A 16,458-nucleotide genomic window follows, 5' to 3' on the forward strand; every position below is an offset into this window, starting at 1 on the left:
CTGAAGAGCAAAGATGTCTCCTTGAGGACTAAGGTGTGTCTAACACAAGCCATGGTATTTTCAATCGCCGCATATGCATGTGAAAGCTGGACAAGGAACAAGGAAGACCGAAGAAGAGCTGATGCTTTTGAGTCATGGTGCTGGCAAAGAATACCGAAAATACCATGGGCTGCCAGAAGAACTAACAAATCTGTCCTAGAAGAAGTGCAGCCGGAATGCTCCTTGGAAGTGAGAATGGCCAGACTTCGTCTTAACTACTTTGGTCATGTTGTAAGAAGGGACCATTCCCTGGAGAAGGATATCATGCTGGGTAAAGTGGAAGGTCAACAAAAAAAAAAAGAAGACCTGCAACAGGATGGATTGACACAGTGGCTGCAATGATAGGCTTAGGTATAACAAGGACTGTGTGGCTGGTGCAGGACCGGGCAGTGTTTTGCTCTGTAGTACATAGAATTGCTATGAGTCAGAGCTGACTTCATGGCACCTAACAACAACAACAGCAACCATGGGGCTCAGTGGGCAAAGGAGAGTGAAGCATCAATGCTGCTCCCATGTTTTTGAGCCTGAGAGTCTGGGATGCCAGATAGGCCATGAGACAGGGCTGCAAAGTCAGAAGGAAGAGATGGGGTGAGGTGAAGCTAATGCAGCGCATAAAAGCACATTCCTTTGGCTGATGCAAGACAAGGAGAGTGTGAACATTAGTGACAACAGGAATCAGAACAGTAGGGCCCTGTACAGAAACTCACTACCCATTTGTCCATTTGTCATACTGTGGTTGCCTGAGTGTTGTTATGATGCAGTAAGCCATGCCATTAGTACTTCAAATACCAGCAAAGTCACCATGGTGGTTTCAGCAGAACTTTCAGACTAAGACAGACTAGCAACAAAGGCCTGGCAATCTACTTCTGAAAATTAGCCAGTGAGCACTCTATGGATCATCACAGAATATGGCCTGATATAGTGCTGGAATATGGGCCCCCTAGGTTGGAAGGCATTCAAAACACACAGTGGCCTCCACTATGGATTGGTGTATACCAATGACTGTGTAGTGGCATAGGACTGGGCAACATTTCATTCTGTTGTACATGGGGCTACTGTGGGAGGCAATGCAATGACAACTAACAACAAGAACTTGCATAAATGCGCACAATCTGGAGAGGCAGGAGCCAGGCTGGCCTCGTGCACCTGCTTTAAGGAATAGCCAAGCACGACTCAGAAATAACCAAGGCTTCATATTAGTTCAGCCTTGTTCAGTCATGACTGACAAAGCAACACCAGAATGGACAGGAATTTTTTAAATATGGGTGAAACAGGATAATAATTAGAATTGGAAAAATTAGCATTCGAAGCCCTGCTAGACACTAAATCTCTCTTTTAGAAAACAAGGCAACATGCATGTTGCATAGCAACCTAATCTCTTGACCAGCTGAGTCAAAAACAATGATGCCTCACTCAAAGATGGCAGACGTCTGTGCACTTTGAACACGTGTTGCTCTCCACAGTCCTGGCAATAATCCAATGTCACACATCAGGCTCCTGAAAGGGCTCATTATGCCTCTTCCAAGTCTCCAATTCCAAGGCTTCAATGACAATTTTTCCCTTTCTGATTTTCGTTCTAGATCACCCAAAGTTTAAAAATTCGAGTCTGTTTCATTTCATCAGCCATGAAGTGGTTCGAACCAGTATGAAGTCCTGGGAATAACCCACCAATTATTTTCATGGAAAGCAGGATTTCTGAGATAACTGTAAACAGTATTTTATGAGTTTAAATGTTCTCCCTTAAATACCCATGAGCTCTGCCATTCTTTTCTTCATAAATGGCAGCAAGGAATGCTTTGGTTTGAATTTTCCCTTTTTGGCATAGGCGAGTCTGAATTGAGGAGCACCACAAGGCAAGGGACTGTAAGTCAGGCTGCTTTGCTGGGGCACAGGGGAGGTGAAAAGAGCCCAATCTGGGACCAAAGCCCTTGCCACAGGCCCTGCCCATGTAAGTGTCAAGAGGTTGTTGGGGACAAAATATAGTGCCAGGGAAAACAGGGGAAGGCCAGCAAAAGAAATATGTTCAGGATGCGTGAACATCTACTCTCACCATCTATGGAAAAGAACCAGGCACTGGGTGGCAGCTCTAGTCTAAATATAAATAGCAGCACAGGGGTGAGCAAAATAAAGCCCTGTACATAGAATCACAGACTTTTGTGTTAGAAGGGTCTACTCTCCCCTCCTTACCATCCTCCACACATCACTGCTGGTTTTGTTCTAGAATATAAATTGGATCAGGCCACATCACTGCTCCCCAAATGTTACCTGACTCATCATCACCTAAGGATAACAAAGCCAGGGCACATGCACTGCTGGCCACCACTCCTGCACCCATGATGTTGTTGTTGTTGTTGTTGTTATGTGCCGTCGAGTCGGCCCCGACTCATAGCGACCCCTCCTTGGGTTTCCGAGGCAGTATCACTACGGAAGTAGGATTGCCCAACCTTCCTTCCGAGGAGTGGCTGGTGGGTTTGAACCGCCAGCCGTCTGGTTAGCAGGCAAGTGTCTTAGCCACTATGCTACCAGAGCTCCCATGATAGACATCATTAATCAATTGCTACACTTTCTGCTGAGCCTGGATGCAGCCTATAACTCAGTGTAGTGCTCCAAGCAGCCATTACCAATCAATCACACTCAGGATGAAACTGTGTGCCTCGCATTGAACAGAGACAACTAGAATGCCTTAGAAAATTTTGCTTTGACATCTCTTTCCACCTTTGTCACTGCTTCTATACTCCAGCTCCCTTAAACTGCTTGCAGTTCCCAAACATATCTGCTTTCTTCTCACTCCTCAGTGTTGCCTGTGACAGTCCCTCAGTCTGGAATGCAGACTGCTAATTCTCCCACCTCCCATAGCAATAAAATTCTGTCTAAGTGTACAGCTGCCTAGCTAAAACTATGGCCTGGCCTCCTTTAGACCCAGGAGTGGTCATGAAACAGAAGCGATGTGTGTTGTATTTCTCCAGTTTTGCTCTTAAGGGTTTGGGCTGCCCAGGGGATGGTGAGAACTGAAGTAGCTGTCAGGGCCGAGAGATGGAAGCCACAGGAGGAAGAGGGTAAAGCCTCCATACCAGCCCTGGACTGCTCTCCCCTAGCCTGCAAAGTGGGAGAGATGAACACTTCCATCTTGTTTAAAACCAAAAAACTAAACTCACTGCTATTGAGTAGATTCTGACTCATAACAACCCCCATTGGGTTTCCAAGGTGGTAAATCTTTACAGAAGTAGATTACACATCTTCCTTCTGGGGAGCAGCTAGTGTGTCTCAACTGCCAACCTCCTAGTTAGCAGTCAAATGCCTTAGGCACTGCACCACCAGAGCTTGTTTAAGTCCCCATATTTTAGGGTCTTTAGTTATGGTGGCAGCTGAAGCTATACCCTAACTATATACCTTCCCATCTGCTTCTTTTTTCCTTAAGACCAACATCCACTGCCAACTCCTTGGTGAAGGTTTCCTGTAGTCTCAAGCTCCCCTGGGACCCCCAGTACTTCATTCACATCTTTCACTAAAGCAAACTAAATCAGTTGCTGTTGAATTGACTCTGACTCATGGCAACCCCATGTGTGTCTGAGTGGAACTGTACTCCATATTGTTTTCAGTGGTTGATTTTATGGAAGTAGATTGTCAGGCCTTTCTTCCAAGGCACTTCTGGGTAGATTTGAACCTCCAACCTTTTGGTCAGCAGCTGAATGCATTAACTGTTTGCATCACCCAGAGACTCCTACCGCTCACTAAAGCCAAAATCTATTGCTTTTGAGTCGATTCCAACTCACAGTGACCCTGTAGGACACAGTTGAACTGCCCCATAGAGTTTTTGGAAGCTTTGGAGCTGTAATCTTTATGGAGAGTGAGTCCTGATGGTGCAGTGGTTAGATGCTTGGCTACCAAACATAAAAGTCAGAGGTGTGACCCCACCAGCCACTCCATAGGAGAAAAAGACCTGGCTATCTGCTCCCATGAAGATTTCAGACTATGGGGCAGTTCTACTCTATCCTACAGGGTCTCTAGGAGCTGGAACCAACTTGGTGGCACACAACAACAACAATCTTTACGGAAGCACGCTGCCACGTTTTTTCTTTCACAGAGCAGCTGATGGGTTCGAACAGCTAATCTTTGGGTTAGCAACCAAGTGCTTAACAACTGTACCACCAGGGCTCCTTTACCTTTCACCAAACCAAAAAATCCAAACCACTGCCCATAAGTTGATTCTAAGATTTCCAAAGCTATAAATCTTTACAGAAGCACACTGCCTCATATTTCTCTTGCAGAGCAGCTGGCAGATTTGAACCACTGACTTTTGGGTTAGCAGCCGAATGCTTTAACCACTACACCACCAGAGCTCCTCAACACTCACCAGCATACTCTAAAACAAACTAGACTGGCTGAAGATGATGCTTCTCTCTCCCATCCATCCCCTACACCAATGAGGGCTATGGCGCTAAAGCACAGACTTGGGCTCCCACTGCTCCAGCTCATACCTCTGGACCTGGTGGTCGGTGCTTAATTCTGCCCTCGCCTTCCCTGTGGAGTTGAAGCCCAGGCAGGGCTGTGATTTGCAACAACAGCTTTGCTGAGCATCACTCCCTCTGTGTGCGAGAGCCACCCTGGACTTGACAAAAGGTCAGCTCCATTTAGCTCCAGTGAGACTCACCCTGGACTTAAAAAAGGGCCAGCTCCACCTAGCCTCAGCACAGCTGACCTGAAGTAGCTGCTTCCTCAATGGCTGGAGCTTATATTGTCTGGCTCCTCATTTCTTAATAAGAACAGGGACAGAGCATGAGAGTTTCCCTGATCTTTGTATTCTTCTCAAGTGGCCTGGGAAGTCCCACAGTGTGTATGTTCCCAAGGCCCTTCCCCTGCCCCACCAGGCCGTGGGCTTTGCAAATGGCCCACACCTACTCTGAACTGCTGGCTACTGCTACCCTTCTGATGAGGCCTGATCTTTGGTATCCCATCCCAAGCCTGCAGACCCATCGCTCTACTGGCAAACAGTACACACAGCAGAGAAGCAGGATACAGCCAGACCTCAACTAGAGGATGGCTATTTTGGTACAGGGAGGACCCTGGGAGGATGCTGGTGAAGGTCAGAGTAGGAAGGGAAGAAGGTGGGTTTCTTCCCAAGATTATGTGTCCCAAGCCCTCTGGGTGCCTCCCAGGAGCCCCAGGCTGCCACAAAGAAGAACACACCCACCACAGGACTGCGGCCTCAGCCCAGCTGGCTGCAGAGGCAAACTGGGGGCAGGTACAGGGCTGGGGCTTTAGGCTCTGATCCCAGCTGGCTACAGTGGGCAGGAAGAGTGCTTATTTGCTGTGTTCCAATAGTGGAGAGTTGGGCATCAGGCAAGACTGAGGGTGGTGAGAGGTGGTCAGAAACCAACTGGCTGGCAGATGGAGACAGGCAGAAGAACCCAACCAAGTGGAGATGATTGTTGATGATAATTTATTGAATATTTATTGAACATCTGCTCTGTGCGGGCACAGTATCAGGAGCTGGCAAGACAAAAGTGTATAATGCTGCACTTTACAAATGTACAAGTCCCTCCACAAGTATCAGGCCTTACAGGTGTTCATGGAGTGGTTTCTAAATGCAGCTCCTTAGCAAATAGAGATGCACGATTTAGGTGCAGGAATGAGAGCAGTGCCTTAGTGAAAAACTGGGGGTGGGGGGGTGGGGGTGGCTCGCAAACATTTCAGAATGTCAGAACTCCATTCTGCTTATGTTTAGTGTTCTGGGGAAGGCCACCAATGGACATGAAGTGCTCAGTACTACACCTGACACATAAGTAGGGTCTCATTTAGGGGACAGCAACACTAACTGTCATCACAATGGGTTGGCTTTTGTGTCCAGGAGGGTATTTTGCTATGGGGTGGGAAGCCTCAGGTTGTCAGAGGGAGGCAGGCCCTGGGGCCCAAAAGGCCTGGCCCATACCAGGAAAAGCCTTTACCCCAGGATTCCATGGTCTGAGACCCCTCTGTGCCTGGTCTGACTCTCCAAAGAGCTGGAAGAACACCTTTGTCCCCTTCTAAGTTTGCTCTTGGGGCCTTCTTTTTAAATTCTCTATTATGACCTACTCCCTGCTTCAGAGTCCCTGGGTGGCATCATTGGTTAAACGCTTGGCTACTAACTGAAAGACTGGCCATTCGAATCCATCCAGAAGTGCCTCAGAAGAAAGGCCTGGTGATCTCCTTCAAAGGTCACAGCCTTGAAAACACTATGGGGCAGTTCTACTCTGCACATATGGGGCCATCATGAGTCAGAATCAACCCAACGGTAAATGACAACCCCTGGTTCTGACTTACACTTCCGGTCAGAGTGCCCTCTGGGAAATTCCTCAAGATCCTGGGGCATACCTCCCTGGAGACTGCTCTTTGTCCTCTGTTCTCCTGGCTACCTTGTCCTCACAGTGACTCATTCCTCCTTTCCTCAGTCCCCACAGAGGATCTGTTCTAAGCCTGTCCTCCTTTGCACCCTCCCTCTCTCTACCATCTGAGTTGCTCACACTGTCCACAGCTTTCTCCTCATCTTCAACACTGCTGGGTTCTACACAGGTCCCAGACGTGAGGTCTCTTCCTCCTGCCACCTCCCAGCCCAACTCCCAGCCTCCCCAGGACCACCTGAGCCTGACTTTCTTAAGCACAGCATTGAGACATTTGTCAGGCACCCACGCTGATGGCCAGCAGGACACTGAGGACATCGGGCACCTATTGTGGGTTCCCCAGTCAGGCAGAGAAGGGGTAAGGGCAAGCTTCTGCCTTGGTGTAAACGTGAGGCCACACTGCCCCAAACATCAGGATGTGATGCTTGGTACAGATTTCTGGGCATCTTTTAAGTACAAGAGGCAGTTGAGGAAAAAAATAATAACAACAACAATAATAACACAAGAATCAGACAAGGTGCTAAGTGCTGTCCAGAATGATCTTACATATCTCACCACATGCACAGGAGGTGAGTAGTACCCCCGTTTTTCAGATAAAGCAACTGAGGCACCAAACTCAACACTAAACCCACTGATGTCAAGTTGATTCCAACTCATCGCAACCCTTTAAGACAGAACAGAACTGCCCCCAACAGGGCTTCCAAGCTATAAATCTTTACAGAAACAGATGGCCTCATCTTTCTCCCATGGAGCAGCTGACTTTTTGGTTAATAGCTGAGCTCTTTAACCACTGAGCCACCAGGACTCCAAGTGAGTCACAGAGAGGTTAAATAGCTCCTTGAAGGTAAGTCAGAAGGGGAAATCAAGTCTATGTTTTCTGTGGCTCCAAATCTCCTGCCCTTAACCAGCATTCTACACCTTCAGTGAAAAAGTATTACAATTGCCAGAGAGTTATGGGAACAATGATTATTGTCCCAGGGACCTGAAGTACATGGTCACTCTGCCCAGTCCTGCACCCACCCTCAATTTCATCACATCTTATTAATCCTGGCGTTCCTTTCCAGAAAGCTTCCCCACATCCGAGGGCCTATCTCCTGGGCCCAGAGAGAGGAGGGAAATTCCCAGGGTTTCTAGACCCTTGTAATTAACCCAGATGACCCTTCTTCTAGCAGAGGCTGGCTGAATCCCTTTACCATCTCCTGGGGCAGCATCCCTGAACTGTGACTCCCGCCCCAGCCCACTCACTCTGCAGTGGAATGTGGTCTTCCATCCTACGCCCATATGCTCACCATCTGTCAGCCTCTCTTCCCGGGCTTGGGGACTGGGGTGAGGGTGACCAATGTCTCTCAATTCTTACTGTTGGCCAGCTGCCTACAGCTGGTATCAAAGGGGCCATGCTCTGATTTGCAAAGCTCCAGAGCAGAGCAAAACCCACTGTAATTGTTTAAATGCACTACCTTGTTGCTCTCATTTTTTTTTTTAAGAGCAGTTTTAGTTTTACAAAAAATTATGCAAAAAGGACAGAGAGTTCCCATCTACCCTACCCACTGCCAAGCACACCATATCTCCCATTATTAATATCTTGCATTCATGGAGCACACATTTACTACAATTGATGAGCCAATATTAATACATTATATTAAACTAACGTCCATAGATTACATTAGGGTTCATCCTTTGTGTTGTAAAGTTCTGTGGGTTTTGACAAATGCATAATGCCATGTGTTCACATGGGATGTGTCCACAGAACAGTTTCAACACCCTATCCCCTAACCTTTTTTTAGTGTTTCCTTTCACATCCCAAAGGGGAACAGCCCATCCCAGTTGTTCTAGGAAATAGTGATACTTAACACATCTATAATTCTCATAACTTAATAATAATGGTCAAGAATCACTAGAACTTATTAATGTTATTAACTGTGGACAGTACAATTGAAGATAACATCCAATGTGGTAACCAGAACAGGGCAGGTACTTAGCATGTAGCTAGCTGTTAAACAGATGAGTGACCACGGGGCAGTAGGAGGCCATATGATACAGAGGACAGAGCTCTAGAACAGGCACCCTTGGTAAGTGATCTGCCCATTAGGGACTTGTCAACAGCAAAAGCAGAATTGGAATCCAGATTATATAGGTTAACTTTGTTACACCACATCACTCCTAGCCTCCAGCTTCAGACTTCTTTATCCCTTGTGTCCGCGATGTGTACATGTGTGTTTAGCTTAGATGCCATACAGTGAACACACTTAACTCTTAGCTACCTAACTGGCACAAACAAGGTTCACAGTGATGGAGTCATTCATTCAGGTGACAAGCATTTCTGTATGCCTGCTATGAATCAGGAATCAGAGACACAATAGTGAGTGTGACAAGCAAGGTTCCTGCCCTCATGGGGTTTATCTTTCCTTTGACTCTAAATAGCACTCCATGCTTTCCAAAACGTTGCCATAGTTGTCATCTTATCTGCTTTCACAACAACCTGGTAGACATCAGGTCAAGCTTATAGAAAAGTTAAATGAATGGTGGGTGGATAGATGTTGGATGAATAAATGGAGGGATAGATAGATGGAAAAGAGGATTGAGGAGAGAAGGAGGGAGGGATGGGAGATGGATAGATGGATGGGGGGATGGGGGGGTGGATGATGGATGGATGGACGATTTGGGTGCTGGATGGTTGATCAATGAGTAGATGACAGGTAAACAGCACCAATATTATCATTCCCATCTTTCAAATGAAAAATGATCAGGGGTGTGGCCAGAGAAGCATCCCTTTGAGGAACCTCTGGGACAAGGTCCCCTCCTAGGAACACCTCAACTGCACTGCAGGGCTCCTTACCTGGTGGGCAGTTACACCCTGTAGATGTGTTTGGGGCTTCCCGGCGCTGCCGCGAGTGATGCTTCCATTTCTGCACAAGGAAACAAAGAAGAGGAGTCACTAGGAGCTTGTAAATGCTAAGCCAGGGGGAACATCTGTGGGCCAGGGGAGGAGGAGGGGCAAGGGGATAGGGCCTGCACAATGGGGGTGGGGGGGGAGGTAGCATGAGGACTGCTCCTGGATCAAAGACAAGCAGTTAACCGTCTTCAACTGACCACCAGGTCTGGGTAATAAGAAGCAGATGGAGCAGGCACCATCACCACAGTCTCAGAGTTTGATGTCTAAGGAGTGCTCTGAAAAAGATCCACCCCAACCACAGGGCCTATAAACCTGTTATGGCCTCCCTACACCCCACACTCAAGCCCAGGATGACTTGCTTTTCTCTGCTCTCTGTTAATTGCTTCCCAAGTCAATCTGGGCTCCTGAGGAGATCCCAGGGCAGGGACAGTACCTCTGGTGTCCTCCCCACAAAGCCAGGCCCCCAAGACCACTGTGGGCTCTTCCCCTCTTCTTCCACAAAGGAAAGTGGGAAATGGGGGCTGAGAAGGACCTTGGCACCCCTCCACCAAACCTCTCTCTCAGCAGCTTGAAACTCACTGAGCCAATCTGGAAGACTCTAAGGAGGCAGTGGCAAGTTGACTGAGACACCTCCTACCCTCAGAAAGCTGCCATTTTCATGCTGGTGAATGGACAAATACAGGTAAATGGGCTATATCAGGCAGAAAACAAAAGCACAATGTCTCGAGTGCTTACTCTGCAAAGGACAGTGTGCTAAGTGCCTTATACAAGGATTCTCACTTAATCCTCATGATGACGCTGACAGGTGGGCCAGACTAGCATAGAGGCTAACAGTTCGCACACTGGCTGGGCCACTTTCAATCAGTTCTCTAACCCAGGGCTCACAACCATACCTGTCTCATTGGGTTACTGAGAGGGTGGCAAAGGATGCCTAGAAAGAGTGGGGCCTGATACACAGGTAATTCTCAATTCATGCTACTATTGTTATACCCTTTTACAGGTGAAGACACTGAAGCACAGAGAGGAGACTGTCACCTGGCCCAGGTCAGGGACAGAGTAAAGAATGGAGCTGGGATTCAAATCCCCACTCTGATGCTTCCCAGAGTCAAACTGGTGCATAGATGTGTCTTTAGTTGGTTACCACAGTGATTGTTTTTCATTAAATTGGTGGACAGTCATTTAAAAGTGGATGGTTGCACATGCAAATATCTGCATTTGTAATTTCTCTTGACAAATTGGAAGAGCTTGTGCTCTGGCTGGCAATGGTTGGCTGACTGTACTGGAGTCCCCAAGCCTACAACTTTGCCCATTAGGATGCAGCTGGCCTCTATAAGCATCTCTCTAGCACACGCTTCCTCACTGCTGTGTAATTTTGCCACTCGGGGTGGGCCACGAGAGAAGTAAAGAAAGCTGCATGACAGGAGTCGTCACGTTTGATGTCACATCTGATTTGGTGGTGGGGAGGGAGGTCAGGAAGCTTCACGAAGATTCAGATCACACTAATGTCTGTCGTACCCCAGGATGCACTGGCATTGAGCTATGTGCTTTTAAATGGAGAATCACAATTGCCCAATCTTCCTTCTGAGGAGTGGCTGGTAGGTTTGAACCACCAGCCTTCTGGTTAGCAGTCAAATGCCTTAGGCACTATGCTACCAGAACTCCCAGAATCAAACTCAAGGAGGTTTAATTTTAACCTCATTTTATACGTCAGGAGACTGAGGCTCAGAGAGGCTGAGTGACTTGCCAAAGGTCACATAGCTAGTGTGCAGTGGATCTGGAACTTGAACTCAGGCCTTGTGTTGCAAAGTCCACTCTATTCTGCTGGTAAAAGGGTGTACAAATGCCCCTGGGAGATGACAGACCAGGTTGGGGGCCCAGAGAACAGAAGGGGGCTGGAGGTCTAAGCAGACAAAAAGAGGAGCAATGTCCCAAAAAGAAGACCCTCCCTTAACAAGGAGAGGCTTGGCACAGAACTATTAGGTGGATGGCTGTTGAGGCCAGGCTACACAGCTGGATACAGGGTGGCCACTTGGCAAACAAATGACCTGCTAGGACAAAGTCTGGTGAAAGGTTTTGTGATCCCCAGCTCAAAGCCTGCTTGCTAATGACACTTTCTGGTAAGGGACTGGATGCATTTATTTCTACATCCCTTTTCCGCCATTCACCTGTGATCACTTCAATGGACTTATTCCTGGCTGTGCCTGGCATGTGACAAGCGGTATCACTATGGTATCACTTCCGAGGAGTGGCTGGTGGGTTTGAATCACCAGCCTTCTGGTTAGCAGTCAGATGCCTTAGGCATTACGCCACCAGAGCTCCTAGTTTATGACATAAGTATGCTAATGATAGTCAGTAATGGGCCAAGTCAAGGCCAGATGAGTTTGCGGCATTTTGGCTGTAAACATTAGAGTTGCTACTCATCCAACAATGGCATCAGTTATGATATCAAGCCCAGCATTAGGTCCTGGAGGTATAAAGAAGATGCCACAAGATAGAAGAGGCCTCTACCCTCATGGGGTTTACCTTCTAGTGGTAGAGACACACAATTATTAGATAACCAAATGTAATACCATTCAGGTAGTGGTAAGTGGTGGGGAGACAAAGAATGCAGGGCAAGAAGACAGAGCCATGGAAGGTGCTGTGTTCAGCCAGGGCGATCAGGGTGGGCCCTTCTGTGGAGGAAAAGCTTGAGCAAAAAGAGTGTTCCAGGCGGAGTGAACAGCATGTGCAAAGGCCCTGAGTCGGGAGTGTGTATGAAGTGTTAGAGGACAGTAAAAAGGATAGTATGGCTGGAGTGATGTGAGTGAGTGGGGAGGGTTGGAACAGTGGGGGAAGCAGATCATTTAGGGCTGTGGCAATGATGCTGGGCGTAGATGCCTGGCATTTCCACAGCTTATTCACAGCTACACAATCCAGGGCCCACGGTGGATGCTGTGGTCTCCCTTCTAGAGTCAAGGCACTCAATTCCTTAGCTGCTGGGAGGACTGGCTGCTGATGGCCCAAGGCCCTCTACTGAAGCTGCTCTCAGCTCGAGGGAGCTGCCTCAACCAAGATCACACTTGCTCCCCTGGGGGCAACTCACTTGAAGGTGTCAGAGTACACAGTCTCAGCCCATTTGCCTCAATTTGGGACAAGTCTGAAAGATCATCCCAGTTCCAGAGCTCAGGATACGAAGGCTGAAGCCTCTGTCATGACTACCTTTCAACCCAACTTCTCCCTCTGCTCAATTCTACTTCCTTCGCTCCCTCCAATGTTGATCCCAATAAAACCTGCCTATAAACCTCTACCTCAAAGCCCTTGACCTAAGAAAGGGGAAGTGACTTTCACATTTTCTGAGCCTTTACTTGACCCTCGTCACGGCACTGTGTAATAGGGAGGACAGAAATCAGCTCCATTTTACAATCAAGGAGACTCAAACCCAGAGAGAGAAAGAGAATTGCCCTAAGCAAGTAAGCCACCAAGTGCTTGAATTCCAGGTCCTCTGATTTCCAGTTCAGTGTTTTTCTTCCATCAATCCAATATTGATTGATTGAGTTCCCACTAATTATAAGACTGTGCAAACTGGAGAACAAGGAGGCACAATCGCCACCAGCAGAGACCTGAGACTGTAGGAGAAATGTCTTCAAGTGTGTCCAGGTAACTGTAGATTTTGGTCTGCCTGAGTGGTGCTGAGTGGGAGATGAGGTTAGTGAAGACAAGGTCCCAAGGGGTCTTGTGTGCCCAGGTAAGGAGTCTGGCAGGTAAGGAGAAGCCACTCAAGGATTTTAAGCAGAGAAGGCATGTGGTCAGATTTGAGTTGTAAAAGGTCACTCCCATAGCATATTGAGAATAGACCAGAACCACTGCCTTGGGGGCTACATAGTCAGACACCTGTCTAATCAAGAGGTGCTGGTGGTTTGAGTGTAAGATGGGCAGTGTGATGGAAAGACTACCACTTGTCTGTCAGTTTGTCATATTGCAGTGACATATATGTTGCTGTGATGCTGGAAGCTATGCTACTGGTATTTCAAACTCTAGCAGGGTCATTCATGGTGGACAGGTTTCCATAGCGCTTCCAGATTAAGAGAGACAAGGAAGAATCTACTTCCATAAATTACCCAGTGAAAACCCTATGGATCCTAACAGACTATTGCTTCATATAGTGCTGGCTGTCATTTGTACAAAACAAGGGGCTACTGCATGGTTTAAAATTAGGAAAGGTGTGCATCAGTGTTGTATCCTCTCACCATACTTATTCAATCTGTATGGTGAGCAAATAATCCAAGAAGCTGGACTATATGAAGAAGAACATGGCATCAAGACTGGAGGAAGAATCATTAACAACCTGCAACATACAGATGACATACACTTGCTTGTTGGAAGTGAAGATGACTTGAAGTACTTACTGATGAAGATCAAAAACTACAGTCTTCAGTATGGATTACACCTCAACATAAAGAAAACAAAAATCTTCAGAACTGGATCAATAAGCAACACCACGATATGGAGAAAAGATTGAAGTTGTCAGGGATTTCATTTTACTTGGATCCACAATCAACATCCATGGAAACAGCAGTCAAGAACTAATGCACTGGGCAGATGACATATTGTACTGGGCAAATCTGCTGCAAAAGACCTCTTTAAAGTGTTAAGAAGCAAAGATGTCACTTTGAAGACTAACCCAAGCCATGGTATTTTCAATCTCCTCATATGCACGTGAAAGCTGGACGATGAATAAGGAAGACTGAAGAAGAGTTAATGCCTTTGAATTGTGTTGTTGGCAAAGAATACTGAAAATATCATGGACTGCCAGAAGAATGAACAAATCTGTCCTGGAAGAAGTGCAGCCAGAATGCTCCTTGAAGCAAGAATGGCCAGACTTTGTCTCACCTACTTTGGACGTGTTGTCAGAAGGCACTATTCCCTGGAGAAGGATATCAAGCTTGATAAAGCAGAGAGCAGTGAAAAAGGGGAAGACCCTCAATAAAATGGATTAACACAGTGGCTGCAATGATGGGCTCTGCATAATAGCAAGGATTGTGAGGCTGGTGCAGTGTTTTGTTCTGTTGTACACAGGGTCACTATGAGTTGGAGCCGACTCAATGGCACCTAACAACAACAATAGTACTGGAAGGTGAGTCCCCTAAGTTGGAAGGCACTACACAATGGCTCCAACATGTCAACGATAGTGAAGATGGTGCCGAGGTGGGCAACATTTCATTCCATTGTGCCAGGGGTCAGCATGAGTCAGAGTTGACTCGACGGCACCTAACAACACCACCGATGATGGAGAGAAGCTGATGGAGGGAAAAGATACGTAAGTAGAAGAAGGGACAGGGCACAGAATGGCTTGGTGTGAGGGAAGGACCACAGGTGTCAGGATGGCAGCCAGGCTCTGCTTTGGGCAGCTGAGATGCCACTGTTGAGACAAGACAGAGGAAGAGCAGACTTGTGGAGAAAGTGATAAGGTTGTTCTGGGACAAATTGACCTTGATGAGCCTGGGGGCCATCCTGTTGGAGGTGTCCAGATGGGCTGCAGCACATGTGATTCTGGAGCTCAAGAGACAGGCCTGGGCCAGAAAGGCCAAGCCAGGATCCAGGAGCATTGGAAGAAGAATGAGGCATTTGAGTGGCAAAGTCACCAGGGGCACAGAGATAGGAAACTAGAGAAATTTGGGGTATGGGTGTGTTTTCTTGACCTGCTCAGCCTTTATTTATTTTTTTTAAAGTATTAGATCATTGATGCCTTTCTTTCCCTCTCCCCATATCAATCAGCCAGCAACTCTTGTTGTCTACCTTCCAGATACACCCAGGGTTTAACCCCTTCCCCACTACCTCCACCACTACCACCCTAGTCCAAGCCATATCATCTCTGGCCCATGACTATGATAACCTTCTGCCTCTGCCCTTGTCCCCTACACACCATTTGCAACACAGCAGCCAGGGTGATTCTATTACTCAGGCAGATCACTTCACTCCTCCACTCAGAAGCCTGCAATCCTGCTCAGAGTAAAAGCCAACTTCTTTACACTCACTTCCAAGGACCTGATGCTCTGGCCCCCAGCCTTCCTTGGACTTCTGCTGCTATTCCCCTTACACACTCTGTCCACCACACAGGCCTCCCGCATGCTCCCGCCAGTCATTCTCCTACCTCAGGGCCTTTGTACATACTAGTCCCTCTTCCTGGGAGCTTCTTTTCCCACCTCATCACCTGGCTCACTCCCAGTGAGGCCTCCCTTCCTCACTAATATGCTACTTCTTACCGTCTCTCCTCTTTTCTTTTTCTCCTTAGATTTTTTTATGTGTCAGCTTATTCATTTATTGTCTCCCTCTACCACCAGAATGGACATAGTTCCACATGAACATAGATTGTTTGGTTTGCTTTATTTACTGCCATAACCCCAGCGCCTAGAATACCTGCTCTATAATATTGGTTGAGCTCTGGTGGTAGTGCTTAAGGCATTTGACTGCTAACCAGAAGGCTGGAGGTTCAAACCCACCAGCTACTCCTCAAAAGGAAGACTGGGCAATCTACTTCCATAGTGATACTGCCTCAGAAACCCAAGGAGGGGTTGCTATGAGTCGAATTGGCTTGTAGGCAGTGAAGTGTGATTGACGAATCAGGAGATTTCCTTTGAAGCTCTGGGTCCCCAGTCTCTCTGTACAATGGGAGGATCTGGCAACCTGGGCCATTTCCCACAGTAACAATCAGATGCTGCCGAGACGTGGCTGCCCCTTGTAGAAGTCCAGACCACCACACTAACCTCCCCTAGTCAGGTTCCCCTACTGGCCCCTGAGGCATCTGAGTTTGAGACCCCTGTGAGAAGCCTGAGCTATATCCAGGCTGAGGCCCCGGGATGGACCCCCAGCTGCCCTGAGCACAGAAGCCTTCCTGCTTGGCCCCTGCTGACAGTAGGGCCTCCTGGAATGCCCCGCGTGGCCAGCGCTGAAACATCACCCGGCTGATCAACCTAGCTATTAAAATGCCTGTATCAGTATCAAAGGGAAAATGCCAGGCGGCTACTCACTCCCCCTAGAGAATGCGGCTTGGCCAGGGGCTTGGACTTAGGGGCCACTCCCTCCTGGTGCCTCAGTCCCAGGGCTCTTAAAGGGCTCAGCTCAAACAGGGCCTCTGTAATGTTTGTGTGTCTATGGGGAATAGGGGGCCCA

At 47.7% G+C, this 16,458-nt stretch overlaps 1 protein-coding gene across 1 annotated transcript in view; it reads right to left on the reverse strand.

Moving 5' to 3' along the window:
• COL13A1 (collagen type XIII alpha 1 chain) overlaps positions 1-16,458 on the reverse strand; it is a 187,365-nt gene that overhangs the window by 157,161 nt on the left and 13,746 nt on the right. The window contains exon 2 of the mRNA XM_042780919.1: positions 9,253-9,322. Within this exon, the coding sequence (XP_042636853.1) occupies positions 9,253-9,322 (70 nt within the window). The remainder of the gene's footprint in view (positions 1-9,252; positions 9,323-16,458) is intronic.

Source organism: Orycteropus afer, unplaced genomic scaffold (genome assembly GCF_000298275.1).
Source record: "Orycteropus afer afer isolate SDZICR_OR568_19922 unplaced genomic scaffold, OryAfe1.0 scaffold00070, whole genome shotgun sequence".
NCBI classification, from domain to species: Eukaryota; Metazoa; Chordata; class Mammalia; order Tubulidentata; family Orycteropodidae; genus Orycteropus; species Orycteropus afer.